Below are 18,452 nucleotides of genomic sequence, written 5' to 3'. Positions count from 1 at the left end.
TAAACCCTAAACCCTAAACCCTAAACCCTAAACCCTAAACCCTAAACCCTAAATTTTCCTAATTCTTATTCCTATACTTCTAAATTGTATTTCTATATTTTCGTACACTATATTTCAAAATTCTATATTTTTGTACCCTATATTTTCCTATATTTCTATTTCTAAATCCTAAACCTTATATTTCTAAATCCTACATTTTTGTACCCTAAATTTTTGTAACCTATATACCTTATATTTCTAAATCCTTTACCCTATATTTCTGTACCCTATATTTTAAATCCTATACCTTATATTTCTGTAATTAATAGTAATCCAATACCTTATACCTTTATTACTATAGCAAAGATTTAGTGTGCGAAGAGCAAAGGTTTAGCCAAATAAAGATGCAAGGGTAACGTCTCAATTTACCCTGGCCATATTCAGGCTTGAAGACATAATCAAACTTAAAATGCTTCTTGGAGGGAATCAGATGAAAGTATTTTGAGCTTGTTTTCCTGTGATGGATCAAACTCAGCTACAGAAGCACAGCCACTTGCTATTTCAGCTTGGTTTAGAGGTCTGCATCTGCAAAAGACCCTGATATTTCCCTTGAATTCGATCACTTCATTGTATAATCGCTTCCTCTCTGATGACTCTTCCAAGTACTGATTTTCCATAGTTCCAAGCTTATCAGCTGCCATAGTAAACACGTTAAGGCTTATCAGGTTACAACCAAAGCAAACAAGCTTTGCATTAAGACAACAAGGTATATTAAGACACTAAGGTACTGAATCAAAAGCTGGAGAGCCCGGGACATTTCTGGTTCTAAAAGGGCACAATTCGTGATCTCTTTCATTTGGTTCGATACCAAATCATGTTCATCCTTCAAGAGCTAAGACATGATATAAAAAATGGGTGAACATATAACACTAGCAGAAGCAACATCATATTTCAACTTAAAACAATCTCCACTTACTATTGCAATTCACAACTGTCGTAATCAAGAAGAGGAGAAAGAAAGTAGAGTACCTTAATTTTGTCACTAAAGTCGACAATCTTCTGCAAATTTGGAAGCGTTTGTCCATTGGCAGGAGAAACTACTGAATTCTCACTTTCTTCCTCTGTTTCATCCAAATCAGTAATGTCATATCTTATCAGAGTCAAAGACGCAAGTTAATATACGGCTCGTCCACCGGGAACGTCTGAGAGTTCATGTATCAGAGTCTTCGCTTTCCTCGAGTTCTTCTTTGACGTTCACACCACAACAAACTTCCTCTATCTAATCCGATTTCGGGGAGAGAAAACCGCTTGGGGAGGCTTCGGACTCTGATTCTTCTGCGCCGATGATTTCTTGGCATATTTCGATTTAGCCGGACACGAAATCTTTATTCTTAAGGTTTGAATTCTCTAAAGATCTGGAAGTATCTTCAACCTTGGACTGAAACTTGCTCTGATCCTTCACCGGAGTCCATGGTTTCCCATTCTTCAATGTCAACGACGACTCCATCGAAAAAAAACAGGCAATCAAATGAGCAATACGAATAACGAAATCTAGATCTGAGAATCAATTTCAACACGAATTAGGGTTTTTGTCAAGGAGTCGAAGAAGAAGAAGAAGATAGATAGATAGATAGATTTGGGGGAAAACAAATGTGACCGTTGCGGCGACGCTCTCTAATAACGGCTGGTTTTTTTTTTCCTAAAGCTCATTAAATTAATAATGCTCTTTTGATACTTGTAAACTGATATTAAAATTATTACACTGACAACCCCCCTTGACAGCTAGCTCTAAAACTTGAAGTGTTAGTCTACGTTTCTATATATGTTTCTTCATTTTCTTTTTTTTTGAACAAACATATGTTTCTTCATTTTCAACTTTTTATAATTTATGAGGCAACGTTAGTGTTTTTTTAAAAAATTATATGATTTATGAACATTAAAGAAACTCGATTGTAGAGGATGTGTATTTATATATATATATATATATATTTTTTTTTTGTGGACTATTACATTCTGTTTTGGTCTTTCCAGAACTTGAGTTGTTGCTTCATATGCAACCATCAATTCAGTTATTTGATCCAATCAACAGAAAATTTATAGCAATGCAATAGATCTCAGTCACTTATCAACATGGGACAGTAAGTAAAATTAAAATCTCAAATACATGAACTCTCAGAGTTAAGTAACGAAAATAAGAGGTGCACACCACAAATACAAATACAGCAAACATAAGAAGATGTTGCGGCACGCGGTGGACGTTTCTGGTGGACGAGCCGAAACCAGCGGAGGGAGTTATCTTGGAACCACCTTTAACTCCTGTGTACCGATGTCGTGCTAAGTGAGTATAAACCCTAAACCCTAAACCCTAAACCCTAAACCCTAAGTTTCGGTACCTTATATTTCTAAATCCTATACCATATATTTCTTAATTAATAGTAATCCAATACCTTATACCTTTATTACTATAGCAAAGGTTTAGTGTGCGAAGAGCGAAGGTTTAGCCAAATAAAGTTGCAAGGGTAACGTCTCAATTTACCCTGGCCATCTTCAGGCTTGAAGACATAGTCAAACTTAAATTGCTTTTGGAGGAATCAGATCAAAGTATCTGGAGCTCGTTTTCCTGTGATGGATCAAACTCAGCTACAAAAGCACAGCCACTTGCTATTTCAGCTTGGTTTATAGGTCTGCATCTGCAAAAGACCCTGATATTTCCCTTGAGTTCGATCACGTCATTGTATAATCGCTTCCTCTCTGATGATTCTTCCAAGTACTGTTTTTTCAGAGTTCCAAGCTTATCAGCTGCCATAGTAAACACGTTAAGGCTTATCAGGTTACAACAAAAGCAAACAAGTTTTGCATTAAGACAACAAGGTATATTAAGATTAAGCAATTGAGTCAAAAGCTGGACATTTCAGTACAAAGGAACAATTCGTGATCTCTTTCACTTGGTTCGATACCAAAGCATGTTCATCCTTCAAGACCTAAGACATGATATAAAAAAAGGGTGAACATATATTACCTTAATTTTGTCACTGAAGTCGAGAATCTTCTGCAAATTTAGAAGTGTTTGTCCATTTGGCAGGAGAAACTACTGAATTCTCACTTTCTTCCACTGTTTCATCCAAATCAGAGTCAAAGACGCAAGTCAATATACAGATACAAAGCACCATTGTTGCTAATTTCTTGATATTTGATCTGGAATAAACCATAGATGATCAGCGAAACCATCAAAGAAAAACCCATAACTACTACTTCATCACTTTACCAGATAATTTGTCGTGCTTCACTAACATTGTAGAAACCACAATTTTCTCCGGCTCTCCGGATTCTTCTCCATCTCCGAGATTACAGCTTCCTCCCCCAATTCAATTCTTTTTTTTTTTAAAACTCCTCTTGTGAAGCATGAAGCGTCTCATGCGCTACACAAACACACTTCATGTTCCCCTTCTTCCTCTCTCCGCATTTACAATCAATCTCTGTAACAGCTGGATCCGTCTTCCCTTTCCTCGAGTTCTTCTTCGACGCTCACACCACAGCAAACTTCCTCTCTCTGATCCGATTCCGGGGAGAGAAAACCGCTTGGGGAGGGTTCTTCGGGTTCGGGCTCTGATTCTTCTGCGCCGATGATTTCTTCGCATATTTCGATTTGAAATCTTAAGGTTTGAATTCTCCAAAGATCTGGAAGTATCTTGAACCTTGGACTGAAACTTGCTCTGTTCCTTCACCGGAAGTCCATGGTTTCCCATTCTTCAATGTCAACGACGACTCCATCGAAATAAAACAGGAACTTGGTAATCAAATGAGCAATACGAATAACGAAATCTAGATCTGAGAATCAATTTCAACACGAATTAGGGTTTTTGTCAAGGATTCGAAGAAGAAGAAGAAGATAGATTTGGGGGGAAAAAACAAATGTGACCGTTGCGGTGCTTTTTGGAGGCTCTCTAATAACGGCTAGTTTTTTTTATTATGCCTTTTTAATAAATAAACTTAGATTAGTAAGAAATCATTTTTTTCCTAAGATCATCAAATTAATAATAATGCTCTTTTGATACTTGAAAACTGATATTAAAATTATTACACGGACAACCCCCTTGACAGCTAGCTCTCTCACACGGCAAAAGAGATTAGTTTTAACACTGGTCTTATTGAAAACTTGGAAGTGTTAGTCCACATTTATATACATTTTTCTTCTTTTTCAACTTTTTATAATTTATGAGGCAACGTTATGGTGTTTTTAAAAAAATTATATGATGTATGAACATTAAAGAAGCTCGATTGTAGAGACTAGACGATTTGTATATATTTATATATATATTTTTGTTTTTGTGGACTATTACATTCTGCACATCACTTTTGGTCTTTCCAGAATTTTCGTTTTTTTAACTGGAGTTGTTGCTTCATATGCAACCATCAATTCAGTTATTCGATCCAATCAACAGAAAATTTATAGCAATGCAAATAGATTTCAGTCACTTATCAACATGGCACAGCAGTAAGTAAAATGAAAATCTCAAATACATGAACTCTCAGAGTTAATTAACGAAAATAAGAGGTGCACACCACAAATACACATACAGCAAACATAAGAAGATGCTGCGGCACGCGGTGGACGTTCCCGGTGGACGAGCCGAAACCAGCGGAGGGAGTTATCTTGGAACCACCTTTAACTCCTGCGTACCGATGTGCAAGGGGAATATATTCAATTAACCAAAAATCGAGTGTTGCTTGGTTTTGGTGATAAGAGGGGAGTAGGTACCTGAACGAGCACCTGGAGACGAGGTAGGGGTAAGTGTCACACCTGGGGCTGTGGTTTCCTCCGCCGGTGAAGGTGCTGTTGGACCAGTGGCTTCTATTTCACAAACACTCTGTTGTGAGAGAAACAATATTACAATGCATACGATATAAACATATAGATAGGTGTGTTACCGTTGCATTGATTGAGGGGAGGCGTCTGAATGTTGCAGGCATTGGGGAGCTGCAACGCCTGTGTGCGGTTAATGTTAAGGCCTATGTTGGGGATCGGACTGTTGACGGCTGAACAAATGCATTGCGGCGAAGATTTGATAACAGAGTCAAGCTGAGAGCAGCAACTCTGTGAGGGAGTGGTTGAGTTTCCAGTGACGTAGCTGAGGCACGGAGAGAGGGTGGTCAAAGTGCTCACGCATGACCCGCTGGGCTGTGCTGTTGTAACCCCCCATAGAGCTGCCACGAAGGCTACAAATGTGATCGTGCAGTTGCTTCTATATCCCATATTTTTGAGTTATTATTGTTCATCTTTTTGTGTATTTCCTTTGGTTTAGTTATATAGGAGGAGACGATCATAAAATGTCAAAGAGACTGGTATCATTGGATGACCTACTTTACATTGTTTATATGATTTTATCAAACCAGTATGTGCGTTCTAGATGCACCTAATATGTGTATACAACTAATATACCTTCTTCAGAACTAAAGATTGTAATTACTTGTTACAAAATTACTAGAAGTATGTACGTATACCAAACTCAGCTACTTTCTCTTTTTATTTGGTTTATCTTGGTTAATGAAATAAAAAGGAAACTGTGTGTTGATAAAGAGATTGAGAGAAAGGATTCTATATTAGTTGGAAGTTGTTGAACTCCAATGCACCCATTTCTTTTATTATATATAAAACAGAATTATATGACTACGAGGCATCTTCACTGGAGAATTACGCAGGCAAAATTAGAATGGAGGGCTTAACATTGATAGTAGTGATGATGTCATGCTTTATGTTGGGAGGGAAAGGTCAGCAGATAAGCACGCCATGCACCTCCTCCATGATCTCTACCTTCACTCCATGTCTCAACTTCATCACGGGAAGCAGCGGCGGCTCCGTCACTCCCACCGCTGGCTGCTGCGACTCCTTAAAGTCGTTGACCAACACTGGCATGGACTGTGCTTGCCTCATCCTCACCGCTAACGTCCCGCTGCCTACTGGCTTCATCAACCGGACTCTCTCGCTTGCTCTGCCTCGTGCCTGCAAGATGGGCGGTGTACCTGTTCAGTGTCAAGGTTCTTATTTTTTACTCTCATTCATTTTTTAATATACTCTCATTCGTTTTTTAATATGTCATTTTTAAAACTACGGTTGACTCATTTGCTTAATTTACAGCTGCGGGGACTCCACTGCCAGCGCCAGGTATCCCCTAATTGACTGTATTGTGCTACACAAACTGTGTATAGGAGATTCAGTTAATTCTATTTGTTTATATATATGTATATATTGGCCAGGTCCGGTTCCATTTTTACTGGCTCCACCACCGCCTGTGTCTGCTTTTAGCCCCGCAGGTGAGTACTTATTCAATAATCACGTATACGTCTTTGCGTTTTGAATTTGATTTTCGACACATTTGATCAGCGTCCAAGGCGGCGGCAACACTTGTACCTGCACCTGCACCTGCACCGGATGCTCTCGCAGATGGACCGACGGCCCCCACAGCCAAACCCGGAATTCGACCCGTTGTTCAGCCAATGCAACCCATCAGCCTGGCTCAATTTTCTACTGCTCCGTTTCTACCGTTGCTTTTTATTCTTCTAATTCTGTTGACTTTGTAAGCCAGTCGGCGTCTCCATTATTCATATAATACTACCCTTATGTATGTGTGTTCTCTCAGGTTTATCCATTACGAGTTCAAAGTTATACATATGATTCATTATATATAATTGCCAACTCTAAGAAATTCCTTCTGGTTGTCAAAAAAAAAGAAATTACTTCTGAGAATAATACTAACATGTGCAATATAACTTGTTAGGAGGCGATATAAATAAATTTTTCAGTCAAATAGCAGTAGGATGAATTACAAACGATTCTTTTAAATTATGATTTTTCTACCATTACTTTCCACATAACCCTCTAACTATTAACTTCGGACTGGATTGGCCAGATAAATTTTATCACTCTCGTAGGATTAACATGTGTTACTACTTCTGCTAAAAAAATGAAAAACAACAACCTACTCTCCCGAAACAAGCAATTTCTTTTTATATCCCACCAAACAGAGAAACTTGTCCGAAAGGAAAATGAACAAAAAAAAAAAAAAAAAAAACTTCACAAAAAGCTGCAATTTACATTGAAAATAAACCCCCTTGTTGTTTCAAGCCTCTTCAAGAGCTTTCTTGATGTCTTTCTGCTCACCCAAAAAAAGAAAAGCGTATCACGACAATGACCGCATATTACATAGACAATTTGGATTCCCAAAGAATGGATACCTCGATTGATAGCGGTGTAACCATTGTGCTGTAACGATCAATCACTAAGCCATCTTTGCTGACCAAGAACTTGGTGAAGTTCCACTTAATTCTGGAACCCCAAAAAGTGGGTTTACTTGCCTTAAGGAATTTGTAGAGTGGTGCAGCGTTTTGACCGTTTACGCGTACCTAATCCCACATTCACAACTCGCAAGTGTAAATGGATTTCATAATAATTATATATAAATAAAAAAAACTCAATCCAAGCGTCCTGATCTGATCTCTACCTACCTTCTGGAAAACAGGGTATTCTGCTTTAAAGCGTGTACAGGCAAACTCTTGAGCTTCTTGACTTGTGCCTGGCTCCTGGTATAGAAACTGGTTGCAAGGGAATGCCAAGATCTCAAACTCTGAAAACGAGGTCATGAAATGGTAAAGTTAACAAAAGGAGATGAGCTTGCACAACTGCATAACAAAAGCCCTAAATTAATCATGACCTTGGTCCTTGTATTTCCGGTAAAGTTCGGTGAGCTGGGTATAGTTAGATTCGGTGAAACCGCTGTTTGCACAAACCAAAGGATTAACGAGCGATGAAGAAAATTAGCAAAATCTGGGAAAAGACCCAAAGAGACGAACCATTTGGAGGCGACATTGACGATGAGGAGGACCTTCCCTTGGTAAATGCTCAAATTCACGTCCTTCCCCGAGCTATCCTGATGTCCAGGAAACAACAACAACAACAACAACAGGATAAACAAAATTGGAGCAACGATTCAACCTCGTCCTCTATCTAGTATAAGCAAAAAAGATTATACCTTTACGGTGAATTGATGGACGGATCTCTCCGGAACCGAAGCAGAAGCACCCATCTCTCTCTCTCCAACGAAATTACAAGCAGAGACTTTCTCAAGAAGAACCTTTTTTATTTAACCCTCTTTGACCTTTTTCTGCGCGTTCGTGTGGACTCGCTTCTTCCTTTTATTTCTAGTCTTCTCTCTTTTGTACTTCTTACATAAACATACATGTGCCTTTTTTTAGAAATAATGAAAGAACAAAAATATTCTCAACAAGAGGTGTTCAAGTCTATGCGCTATATTCATTTTTATTCATAAGAAAGAAACGTCTACCCCAATCATGCACCTCATAAAAAATGTAGCAACTATTCAGCTGAAATATTATTCTAAGAGATCAAATATACATCATACACTCAGAGGTCAAAAAAACCCACATAAGAAAAAAATGTTGACAAAAATAAAATAAAATTAAAACAATAAGGGTAACAGAGGAGAGCAGATAAATTACTAAACTCCTCTCAATTACTACAAATGGCTTTTTAACCATCCCACTCCCTGCTTTGCATGAGATTCTGATTCCAAAAGAAACATCATATCATATATACACTCACTTCTTTATCATATCACTATTTCACCTCAACAACAACATAGCCGTTCTCTTTTTAAATTAGAGCCACATCACCTCGGTGTTTTTGCTTTTTGCTTCAAACCACCGTCCTCTTTACCGATTTCCGTCTTCTCTCAAGTTTTTCTAGTCACTTCTCTGATGCCACATGCCCGGATCTGCAAAATTAAAGACCAAATAAAACTCAAATGTCAGAAGCGAACAATAATCTGATCCCACTAAAAACCCTACATGTGTCACTAGAAGATGACTACATAATTGGCCTTTCATGTCCCTAAAGTTGTTCATACTATGCAAGCGTGGATTTCTAGATAATCAGAAAACCACTTACAAGACCATTTAGTATAAACGTCTAAAACATCCTTACCTCTCATTCCAACTGGAACAGGACCTTCAGAATGCGGCTTAGGGTGAAAAGAGTGTCTGTTATTATATGGGCGAGGAGGATGATTCCACCGCTGGTTCTGGAGCCTTCCAGACTCACGTGGAGGGCCACCATCGTATGAACTGGATGGATAAGGGGTTTTGTGTTTGTCTTGATATCTTGAACCTGAACCTACAAGATGATCATATCAGACTTCCCATTCCCGCATATTTGCATTAGAAAGCATATATGACTGTTGGCACGCTTCTGTGTGCGCACATATTAATTAACACACGTGTCACTGTAAAAGGTCTCACCATAAGACGAAGAAGGTGGATATCTCCAATTATCTCGATTTTCATATGGTGCATGCCTCATTCTCTCATGGTTATCATGAAAATTTCTTTCATCAAAATTTGGCACGTAATGAGATCTGTGGGAGTATGATGGAGCGTCCCTACGCGACTTCATATGGTGGCCCGGCTCTGTATATGAGTATTGATGTTGTGGTGGAGGTCGAGGGGGAGGAGGATGTGGATGTGGATGAGATGGATAAGGCCTGTGTTGGAAATTAGAACCATCCGCCTGTGGAATGCTATTCATATGGTCTACGCCGGAACTATAAGATAATTCCGGACCTTGATAATGCATCATGCTTCCAGACAGTTGTGGGTTCATCATAGGAGGACCAGCCTGATGATCTCTCTGCATAGAAGCAAATACCAATGGGATAAGTAACCATAGCAAGATTTATGATCATGTCTATTGTTCAAAGGATTCTACAACAAGATAACAGACATACATGCATGTTGCGATATCCTCCATCTTCAAATCCATTTAAGTAGGAATCAGACATGGCACACTGAGCCTGCTGTAAGGGGGGAGCTGGTGGTGGCGGTGGAGGTGGTGGCGAGGAAGATGGCAGTGGTGGAGATGACAAGGACACATGCTGATGCTGTTTTCCAAGCTGACAATTGGTAGCCTCTGTATTAACAGCTTGATCAGTGTGTGTGCAGTTTCCGGTTTCCCAAGGCGGAGCCACATCTTCCATTTCAAGCTCACCATCAACATCCTCCAATATGAGTGTATGCCTTTCAGCTGTGGAGGACGAGACATTTTCTTCGAGGATTCTAGACTCATGTTCAGGGGTGACAGACTCAAAATCCCCTCCATCCGAGTCACTTCCTCCCTCCAAGTCACTCCCTCTCTCCGACTCACTCCCTCCCTCCTCATCCTTAAGCAATGCGGGCATGCAAAATCCAGGGAGCTGGAGAGTTGAATTACTGACGCGAAAAGATGAATTAGTTTAACGAATTCAGAGACAAAGATACAAATATAGGTTCAAAAACCCAAAATCTTACCTTCCATATTCATCCACCAGCATATCCTCCATATCTCTAACAGGATCATCCAACGACCTTTCTGTTCGAGCTGAGCGACGAGAATAGAGGCAAGCAGGAACTATAGTATGTGAATCAAGTTCTCTTATATGGTGACGAACAATAGATTCAGGCAGGATCCGTCTTTCAAGCCAAAGCTTCAAAACCTATAAATAGCAGAAATGTTGAGAAACAAGAACGATACAAAAGAGCTAACAAATATTATTGCATACCTTTAAGCACTGTTTCCGATTTTCTTGTGTGGTAGCTCCAGCAGGTACAGCAGCCGCCAATAGGCGAGGTAAAATTACTTGAATGGCTGAAAGATAAACACAACCAGTATCACCTGAAAAGTAGGGTAGTATTCATAGTCAATTCCGCAGTTAGATTTGCTGATGTGGCTTAACAAAACTTTTGCACAATGACATACCTTTCAGACCTTTGGAGCACTGAGCGATAGAATCCACAAGGAAAAATAAGTCCACCCTCCTCTTCAAGTTAGACTCACTTTCCAAAGTATGAGCCAAAATCTCCATAGCCTAATTCAAGAAGTTCATCAGGACTAATTATCAACGGGTAACACAAACAAGAATGCTCTCACAAAAACAATAAAACATGCAGAAAAGCAGTTCCCTTCTTCATCAACTAGGTGATCCACACACAAAATCTGTTACGGTCTCTTCCACATATTATCATATTATTACTCTATCTATATGGCATACAATAGAAAATGTTGCTTCTAAAGATAGAAGCAACATATCTATGTACCATGATATTAACAATACATCAGTAAGAAGGACGTCAAATTACAGAAAAGGAAAGAAACAGGTCAATAAACTCAGGTAATCAATAATCACAAAAGAAAAAAGGAAAAATCTTTTACCTTTGCAGACACACCAAATTTCATCAAGTCCATAGCCAAACGAGTTGCTCGGCCAATACTCTCCTTTGTCCGCACCAATGAGTCAAGTGCATCCTCAAAAGATTCACTAGTGGATTGCACATCACAACTAACAACTTTCTGTCCCTGACATACACCTGTTTCAATTTTCTCTTCGTTGACAATGGCATCGGAAACAATTTTCTTCTCACCAGATTGAACATTTGGGCTGCAACTACTGTTGTTCTGTATATCATTTGCACTTTCTGCGGTAGAAATGTGGTAATAAACTGAGTTGCTATGTGGAGTGCCCATCGCAGGAGTGTCTGCGATATTAGCAGGAGATAAACTCATTTGTTCACGTGAAAGGTTCTCAGATACTGAGACAGAATTGTTCGCTTGGACCTGTTGCTTCTGTTCATCAGTCTCGCCACTGCAAAAGCACAAGCAGTATACCCTTTTAGTGAACTAGTTCAGTGATGAAGCAGATGTCTGTATTGTCATTGGAGTTAAGATGATATAAAGATAATAGAAAACTGAATCTTACTGCTGCATGTCTGCCTACATACAACTCCATACACCTATCCTCTACATAGACTTCAAAACCACATCGGAACCAAAAATACTTAAAAGGAACAACCCCTAAAAGGAAAATGTACGAAGAATATTAATAATGATTCTTTTGTGAATCTCTAATGTAGACAGATTCCTAGTTCTGTGCTACATCACTCTACGTATGAGGACTCAATACGAAATTCCTGCTGAGCCTTAAGGAGAAACTTCTACACTACATTTCAAGAATACATTCACAAGAGTCTGAGACAGTACATGATTTAATAATTATAGAGACTAGCGTTAAAATAAATAAAAATAAATAATGATAGAGACAGTAAAAGCAGAATAGGGCAGAAAGGAAATACTAACAATAAAAACTCACATCATGTTCTCCTGCTGACTGCCCTCAACAGCGTCCTCACATTTGCTACACCCTGTTTCATTCAGAGGTACATTTTCATCAACTATCACATCACTTTCAGTAGCGGAGATGGGTGGATTTGGTTGAGCTGGATTGGCAATAGCATATTCTTCACCCAGACATCCATGCTCTTCTTTCAGCAGCATGTTATCAGTCTTTTGCAGCTTCTCAATCTCCTGCTCAATCACCATTAAACAAGGCGATGGAGAATGCTCTACACCTTTAGATTGAACAACCTGAGCCACACAAGCATCATTATTGCCTTCTTCATTCAGATTTTCACGAGAATTTTCCAATGAGTCACAAGCATCTAGGTCCTGGCTTCTGTCCTGACCAGATAATTGAGAAGGTATACTGGATGAGCATATCAAAGAGGCCTTGTCAGCAGATGAATCCACAGTATTGGGATCCAAGGAGGTTTCAATTTTAGTAACTTGATAGCACTGTACGACCGGAAGATCAGACTCACTAGTTGGCAGCTTCATTGGTTGTAAATCCCCGGAGCATATAGTTTCAGGGACACTAGCTGTCTGAGCTTCGCCAGCTGGCAAACTGCTAACTTGATTAGATTGGGATCGAGCTGCTTCATCATCTGGTGCCTTGCTAAGTTCATTCCACCCCATAGCATATTCACTCTCTCCCACAGTCTGAACGCAAGCCTCAGATGGAGACGGAACTACATTAACCATGTCACCTGAGAGCTTAGCTAAAAATCTAGATTCTTCGACTGCGATAGTATCTTGAATATAAATTATATCAGTAGGGCTTGTCTGCGCTATTGCACTGACCAGAGTGTCCTTAGGTGATCTTTTTTCAACCTGCGAAGAGCCATTAACCTCATGATTACCTAAAAATGCTCTACTCATCCTGACTCTGGCTCGTTTCAACAGAGGTAAGTGCTCATCCCCGTTTTCTTCACAAGGCCTCTCAGTAAACCTTTCATGAGAATTTTGTGATGTTCGAACATTATCACCAGCTCCAGCCTCAAGACCTGCTTCTGCCTCAACTTTAGACGTATGATCAACAAGATCACTAGTACCACGTTTCCTGGTCGGCTTTCTCTTCCTTCTCTTAACCATGGTATTAATTTGGAAGTTAAGCCCCTTGTTGAGCTCATAATCTCCTTCGAGAAACTCTCCACCAATATCAATTTGCTCGACTTTGGAACCAGAATCTAGACCATTGCCTTCATTCCAAGTATTATTATCAGATTCAACTGTCGCAATTTCAGAGGCATTTTCTTCGTCACTTCCATTTGAATTTAAAGCTGATGAAGCCACATCATCTGATTCAGAATGACCTGATAATCTTCTGATCCTTTTTCTCCTTCTTAATGCTCCATCTTCCACGTCATTTATACTCTGCCCACCATCGCTGTATTGCAACATGGAGCTTTGAAGCCTATATGTTTGCAACCTTGATGAACTTTTAGAGTGCTGAACCGAACAAGTTGTTTTTTGTGTTTTTTGGGGAGCACAATTCTGAGATCGTGCCCCTCCATTTCTTCTCCTTGAAGAATATGTTGCTATCTTACGTGGTTCTTTAGCAACTGCACTATCACAGGCTTCGTTACGTAGTATACTGTCATCACGCAGGGCTAGCATCTGTTCAGCAGCTGAAGCATCCTCATTTAGCAGAGTAGATTCATCTCTACCATGACTAGGATCAGACTTCATTTGTGTTAGACTTGTCCCAGTTGGAGTTTCACTGACCTGAGGCAGCAGTGTAGTATTCTCAGCACTCCCAAGAGTGGCTTCTTCAGAAGATTTGGGATCACCAGCTTGCTCTAGCTGCATAAGCTTCTCATAACTTTCAGTAATCTCCTTTACAGCACGAACAAAATCTGACCCTTTTGCATGTCGTTTTGTCAAAAGTGATTGCTTCTTCTCCTCTGTAAAAGCTTCAACATCAGCAGGATTGCAGAAAGCTCTGGACATGAAAAAAAAATAACAACAAAATGTCACCAACTCCATATGATTACATACAAGAATAATTCTCACTGATCTAGTGGGCAGGGCAGAAAACGAGTACTGAGCAGTCTACATCATCAATAAACTTTGGCTCTTGCAAAGCACAGAATACTCTCAATAGACAACAATGGATACATCACTGTTCTCTATCCAACCACTAAGACTAAAAACAATATTCGAAGAACAGAGAATAAGCATTCTAAAGGCTTCAAGAACAATCTAACTTTTAAAAAAAAGTCTAACCACAAACGAGATACTTTGCCGGGAAAGAATGCAACCAATATCAAATCAGATAACTATGCTAAACCCAAGAGTAGAAAATAAATGCCCAACAAGAAGCAAACGTTCCCAGCTATCTAGTAATAGAGACATTAGGCACTACACATACGAAAGATGCGAGTGATTCATTCGACAGGGAACCCCAGGGTGAAAATCACACACATACATATATATATATATATATATACACATGCATTCGCTACAATGCCACCCAGATAACATTAACAGCTCAAATGAACCCAGATGTGTGTAACAGGCATAATTGTAATCAAATACTGGAAATTATAAACTGTGATGTCATTTAGGTGTGGGGGTGGGGACAAAGTGCACCCTGCCTAACAATATAATCTAACATTGAAGCCGATAAACAAGGCTACTGACGAAAGAAAAAAAAACCAAAGGTCACGATGATGAAGTGAGCTCATGTGCAAAGGGGAAGGCCAGGGTGACAAAAAGAACAAACATCCAAATTAAAATCTTAGCATTCAACCACAGAATAGGAGCATAAGAAGAAGTATAGAAGAGGGTAAAGGTAAAGGTGAGAACTCACATCTGTTGTGTTCCAAAAAAGTGAACCAACACTTTCTTCCAATCAGTTGAATATCCCCACTTTTCCGGCTCACTAACCTGAAATTGCATTCAAGAAAAGTAAGCAGGTGGACCAGCAATCGACAAATGAAACCTAAAAATAAGGAGAGCCCTAAGAGAGGAGAAGAATATTAAGCATATTACAACAAAGACTTGACAAGAACATATATATAACCTATGAACTTAATATGGGAATTCTGATGAGGCTGCGGCTGAAGGACTATACTATTTGATTAGGCAGTTTAAGATCCAAGCTAAGATGATTTTTTTAAATCCTAAATTACGAGGAGAAGCAGATATATTGCCCCTCGATAGATAAAGGATAAACTGGGAAACACTAATAAACCATCCATCCATACAGAAGAAGAACCAAACCCAAAAGAAGAGAATAATAATTATTTCAGAAAGATGATGAAAAGAGAGGCTCATACCGCGGCAGGCCACGCAGGAAACCCTTTGACTTTGGCGAGCACAAGGTCGCCCACCTTCCACTGTCGGCAGGCGGCAGCTACGGCGGCAGCCTTACCACCGCCTTTCCTGCGGCTGGGAGCCATCAAGAAGACGATAAAATTAAACTGGAAAGAAGAAAAGAAGCGATTCTAACACTCGAAGTAAAGCAAGAATCGGAGGCGAAATTGGGAGTGTCTAGGGTTCTCGGTGACAGATGAACACGCAGGCATTGAAACCCCGGCCAATCGAAAGAAGTGGGTTTGCGAGACGGTGGAGAAACGGAAACCCTAATCGAGGGAGAAGACGATTTTGTTTTGCGGCCTGTGGGATTGTTTCGCTTTTGAGGAGGAAGAAGGGGATGATGATGGGATTATGCACACACGAACCTCCCAATAATAACTCGAAAAACTTAAAACAAAAATTGATGATATTATTCTCGTTAACATGCGCTTTGGCTGCTGCGTAGGTTAACGCTTTCCATGCCCCAACCACTACTACTACCGCCTTTCTACTTCAAAAAATCCTTCACTGTTGAGGCCCATTAGTGACTTAACATGATGGCCCATTTGTGACTTTTACGACTTTTTCAAAGTTTTCATTTTAGGCCTTTTTGGGGTTGGCTAAAAGCGGAACAGCTGCAAATGGATTGAAAGCGGAAAAGTGATGGTGGCCGGCCGTGGTGGAGTTTTGATTATTGAGAATTCTAGAGGAAATATCGTATTTCCCACAAAACCTGATATTGACTTTGATTCATTTATATTTCTAAACAAAAAAACACCTACCTGTCTTTCTAGAGTCCATCAACCTGTTACGGTGTTACCTACCTAGTACCTACCACCTCAAGTTGAGGGCCAAATCAAGAATGGCTTCAACTTGACGGATGGTTCGCTGCTTCTCCTGCTGCTTAAATTTAAGTGCTATAGCTTCAGGATCAAGCCCTTCTCCTTTCTTACCAGTATCGGCATCTTCCTCTACTCTCACTTCCCGTAGCAATGCATCCACTTCTCTTACAAAGTCTACTCTCAAAAGGGTGTTGTCCGTCTCAGTCTCAATGGGCGGTCGCAACGGTCCTTGATGCTGCAAACACAGCAGTGATTCTTTTTTGTTCAAAGGCTTTTTTTGTTTTAAGAAAAATTAGAAAAGAACAATAAATAAAAACATAAAAGAAACTGGCACCATATCAATGTCGAATCCGGGTGGCATTAGAATGCTGAAGGGGTCTTCTCGTGGGAAGGTCTCAGCCATTCGTTTTCTGCAGTCCTTGAGCCAAGCATCGTCTTCAAAACCATCATGCATGTTTAGAAGATCATTCAGCAGTTTCATCGCAGGACTTGCTTGCCGTTTTAAGATCTCTGTCTGGATATATAAATAGAGAGAGACACTTGATATAAGGAATTCACTTTCACCAAAAGTACTTAGGTAGAGCTTAGCACAACAAAAGGATCATCATAAAAGGAGTAAGGCATCATATTCTTGATGACTAACTAATACGATTTAAAAACATCTTCCTTGACAAAATGAGTATAAGCAGCAGCCGCTCAAGGTTATATAGCATAGAAAGAAAAAAACACAATCCAGAGAAAAGAATACCTCGACTCTTCTATACAAAAGATCAAGACTTCGTACGGCGTCCTTCTCATCCTGAAAGTAACACGGGACATGATGAGTGAAGAAGCCCACAGAATGAAAGAATCTAAGGAAACATTTCAATTCAAAAGGAACAAAATATTACATCGCGGCGAGCAAGGTCAAGGCGGTTCCATATAATCATGAGGACAAGCTCGTCAAGTTCTCCTTTCTCGGCTGCTTCTTCAATTCTCTACACACACGAATTCGTGAGAGAGAATCAGACCTAATTTTCTAACAAAAAAGGTTGGGAGGGACTTTAAAGTTTTTTACCTCTTCGACTTCCTCGGCAGCTCTGATGAAGCTGGAGACGAGCTTTCTGGCTTTCCTTAAGTCTTCCTCAGGAAATTCTTTCAACCTCATGCCAATTTCACGGTACTCTTCAATCTTTCTCTCCTCTTCTTCTTCTTCCTCCCGCTGCATCCGCCTCAATTCTTTCGTCTTCTCTCTCTGTCGAGCTTGCCATTCCTAAGGTTTAGGTATATCAAACAAATTAATCAGATTATTAAATACTAACACACAGAAACAAACGGATGAGGAGGAGGAGACGAACATCATCGTAATACTCCGGTGGCATTCCTTCTAGAAGCACTTCATCTTTTTCCTTCGAGCATCTTCTTATGAATTTATCGCCAGGAGAATTTAGACGAAGCAAACTAATTTTGGAGAACGAAATCGAGGACTCTCTACTCAGCAGCGTCTTCACTTCAGAAACAAGCCGAGGGCTGAACAAAGGAGATCCGCACGTTAGCACCAACGACGTCGCCGCCATAGCCGACCTTGAAGCTTTTTTATCTACAGTCTGGTTTTTTTTTTTTATTATCTTCTTCTACTTGTAATCTCGCGAATTTCGAAAATTAACCCCCGTAGTTAATAATGTCTCTCAAACCGGTCCTGGAATCTCAAAATGTTAATTGGTAAACCATGTTTGAGACCTTTTGTTCTTCAATTTTTTTTTTTTTTAATCATCTATATATACATTTTTTTTTGAAACATTTAACAAATAAATCCTGGAGTTGGAACTTATTTACAAGCATATCATTAGCATTAATTATTAATTTATTTTTTATTTAATTAATTAACATTAAGTTTTGATTTTGGAAAACAAGATTTCTCACCCTAATAAAATTTCCAAAACAATAAGAATCACTTCTTTTAACATTAAATATTAATTTTATAATTAATTTTATTATACTAAATTTTCAATTTTACAAAACGATACGAATTAATTCTAGAAACACACAGTATTTTTCTTCTATAAATCACTACTTATTTAATTGTATGTTACGGGCAATATATAGTTTAGCAGTAATTTCACCAACATAGCTTA

General features: G+C 39.4%; 5 protein-coding genes across 9 annotated transcripts; 1 reads left to right on the top strand and 4 right to left on the bottom strand.

Annotated features, from left to right (window-relative positions):
• Positions 1 to 4,425: 4,425 nt before the first annotated feature.
• Positions 4,426 to 5,266, bottom strand: LOC104774052 (non-specific lipid transfer protein GPI-anchored 15). Of its 2 annotated transcripts, none has more exons than XM_010498720.3 (3): positions 4,909 to 5,266; positions 4,739 to 4,828; positions 4,426 to 4,652 (listed from the first exon to the last, which is right to left on the bottom strand). In XM_010498720.3, the coding sequence occupies exons 1-3, from the start codon at positions 5,231 to 5,233 to the stop codon at positions 4,519 to 4,521; spliced, it is 549 nt and encodes a 182-aa protein (XP_010497022.1). In that variant the 5' UTR covers positions 5,234 to 5,266; the 3' UTR covers positions 4,426 to 4,518. The 2 variants fall into 2 exon arrangements, with proteins under 2 accessions (XP_010497022.1, XP_010497021.1); XM_010498719.3 differs by having other exon boundaries at positions 4,739 to 4,831; positions 4,909 to 5,262.
• A 265-nt stretch (positions 5,267 to 5,531) lies between these two features.
• Positions 5,532 to 6,683, top strand: LOC104774051 (non-specific lipid transfer protein GPI-anchored 16-like). The gene is made up of 4 exons (XM_010498717.3): positions 5,532 to 6,015; positions 6,116 to 6,142; positions 6,235 to 6,291; positions 6,362 to 6,683. Exons 1-4 carry the CDS (start codon positions 5,691 to 5,693, stop codon positions 6,556 to 6,558), a joined length of 606 nt encoding a protein of 201 aa, XP_010497019.1. The 5' UTR covers positions 5,532 to 5,690; the 3' UTR covers positions 6,559 to 6,683.
• Positions 6,684 to 6,962: 279 nt separating this feature from the next.
• LOC104774050 (putative glutathione peroxidase 4) lies at positions 6,963 to 8,207 on the bottom strand. Its single transcript, XM_010498716.3, has 6 exons — positions 8,007 to 8,207; positions 7,828 to 7,904; positions 7,689 to 7,750; positions 7,483 to 7,601; positions 7,213 to 7,380; positions 6,963 to 7,130 (listed from the first exon to the last, which is right to left on the bottom strand). The coding sequence occupies exons 1-6, from the start codon at positions 8,058 to 8,060 to the stop codon at positions 7,098 to 7,100; spliced, it is 513 nt and encodes a 170-aa protein (XP_010497018.1). The 5' UTR covers positions 8,061 to 8,207; the 3' UTR covers positions 6,963 to 7,097.
• A 135-nt stretch (positions 8,208 to 8,342) lies between these two features.
• LOC104793792 (protein HUA2-LIKE 2) lies at positions 8,343 to 16,573 on the bottom strand. 4 transcript variants are annotated; one of them, XR_015560160.1, is made up of 11 exons: positions 15,478 to 15,960; positions 15,009 to 15,085; positions 12,158 to 14,138; positions 11,237 to 11,666; positions 10,784 to 10,892; positions 10,587 to 10,699; positions 10,336 to 10,520; positions 9,777 to 10,257; positions 9,292 to 9,679; positions 8,978 to 9,166; positions 8,343 to 8,768 (listed from the first exon to the last, which is right to left on the bottom strand). XR_015560160.1 is itself a non-coding variant. In XM_087455476.1 (11 exons), exons 1-11 carry the CDS (start codon positions 15,598 to 15,600, stop codon positions 8,737 to 8,739), a joined length of 4,095 nt encoding a protein of 1,364 aa, XP_087311602.1. In that variant the 5' UTR covers positions 15,601 to 16,573; the 3' UTR covers positions 8,343 to 8,736. The 4 variants fall into 4 exon arrangements, 2 of the variants coding, with proteins under 2 accessions (XP_087311602.1, XP_087311603.1); XM_087455476.1 differs by having other exon boundaries at positions 12,171 to 14,138; positions 15,478 to 16,573; XM_087455477.1 differs by having other exon boundaries at positions 8,978 to 9,160; positions 12,171 to 14,138.
• On the bottom strand, positions 16,217 to 18,116 carry LOC104793793 (protein PALE CRESS, chloroplastic). Its single transcript, XM_010520225.3, has 6 exons — positions 17,676 to 18,116; positions 17,396 to 17,590; positions 17,229 to 17,315; positions 17,087 to 17,137; positions 16,673 to 16,852; positions 16,217 to 16,573 (listed from the first exon to the last, which is right to left on the bottom strand). Exons 1-6 carry the CDS (start codon positions 17,892 to 17,894, stop codon positions 16,328 to 16,330), a joined length of 978 nt encoding a protein of 325 aa, XP_010518527.2. The 5' UTR covers positions 17,895 to 18,116; the 3' UTR covers positions 16,217 to 16,327.
• Positions 18,117 to 18,452: the final 336 nt, after the last annotated feature.

The sequence above is a fragment of the Camelina sativa genome, chromosome 6, assembly GCF_030686135.1.
Source record: "Camelina sativa cultivar CO46 ecotype springtype chromosome 6, ASM3068613v1".
Taxonomy (NCBI): domain Eukaryota; kingdom Viridiplantae; phylum Streptophyta; class Magnoliopsida; order Brassicales; family Brassicaceae; genus Camelina; species Camelina sativa.
This window is presented reverse-complemented; position numbering and strand designations above follow the sequence as displayed.

What these genes read in the sequence shown, in the direction of transcription:
- LOC104774052 (XM_010498719.3), bottom strand. Translation starts at nt 5,233, where the DNA reads ATGGGATATAGAAGCAACTGCACGATCACATTTGTAGCCTTCGTGGCA. An exon ending in TCCCCTCAATCAATGCAACG is followed by an intron (nt 4,832 to 4,908) that starts GTAACACACCTA and finishes TTTGTGAAATAG; the next exon opens with AAGCCACTGGTCCAACAGCA. An exon ending in GTCTCCAGGTGCTCGTTCAG is followed by an intron (nt 4,653 to 4,738) that starts GTACCTACTCCC and finishes ATCGGTACGCAG; the next exon opens with GAGTTAAAGGTGGTTCCAAG.
- LOC104774051 (XM_010498717.3), top strand. Translation starts at nt 5,691, where the DNA reads ATGGAGGGCTTAACATTGATAGTAGTGATGATGTCATGCTTTATGTTG. An exon ending in TGTACCTGTTCAGTGTCAAG is followed by an intron (nt 6,016 to 6,115) that starts GTTCTTATTTTT and finishes CTTAATTTACAG; the next exon opens with CTGCGGGGACTCCACTGCCA. An exon ending in GTCTGCTTTTAGCCCCGCAG is followed by an intron (nt 6,292 to 6,361) that starts GTGAGTACTTAT and finishes ACATTTGATCAG; the next exon opens with CGTCCAAGGCGGCGGCAACA.
- LOC104774050 (XM_010498716.3), bottom strand. Translation starts at nt 8,060, where the DNA reads ATGGGTGCTTCTGCTTCGGTTCCGGAGAGATCCGTCCATCAATTCACC. An exon ending in GTCAATGTCGCCTCCAAATG is followed by an intron (nt 7,751 to 7,827) that starts GTTCGTCTCTTT and finishes TTGTGCAAACAG; the next exon opens with CGGTTTCACCGAATCTAACT. An exon ending in TTACACCGCTATCAATCGAG is followed by an intron (nt 7,131 to 7,212) that starts GTATCCATTCTT and finishes TTGGGTGAGCAG; the next exon opens with AAAGACATCAAGAAAGCTCT.
- LOC104793792 (XM_087455476.1), bottom strand. Translation starts at nt 15,600, where the DNA reads ATGGCTCCCAGCCGCAGGAAAGGCGGTGGTAAGGCTGCCGCCGTAGCT. An exon ending in GAGGATATCGCAACATGCAT is followed by an intron (nt 9,680 to 9,776) that starts GTATGTCTGTTA and finishes GCTTCTATGCAG; the next exon opens with AGAGATCATCAGGCTGGTCC. An exon ending in TGTTCCAGTTGGAATGAGAG is followed by an intron (nt 8,769 to 8,977) that starts GTAAGGATGTTT and finishes TTAATTTTGCAG; the next exon opens with ATCCGGGCATGTGGCATCAG.
- LOC104793793 (XM_010520225.3), bottom strand. Translation starts at nt 17,894, where the DNA reads ATGGCGGCGACGTCGTTGGTGCTAACGTGCGGATCTCCTTTGTTCAGC. An exon ending in CACCGGAGTATTACGATGAT is followed by an intron (nt 17,591 to 17,675) that starts GTTCGTCTCCTC and finishes CCTAAACCTTAG; the next exon opens with GAATGGCAAGCTCGACAGAG. An exon ending in TTGACCTTGCTCGCCGCGAT is followed by an intron (nt 17,138 to 17,228) that starts GTAATATTTTGT and finishes TGTTACTTTCAG; the next exon opens with GATGAGAAGGACGCCGTACG.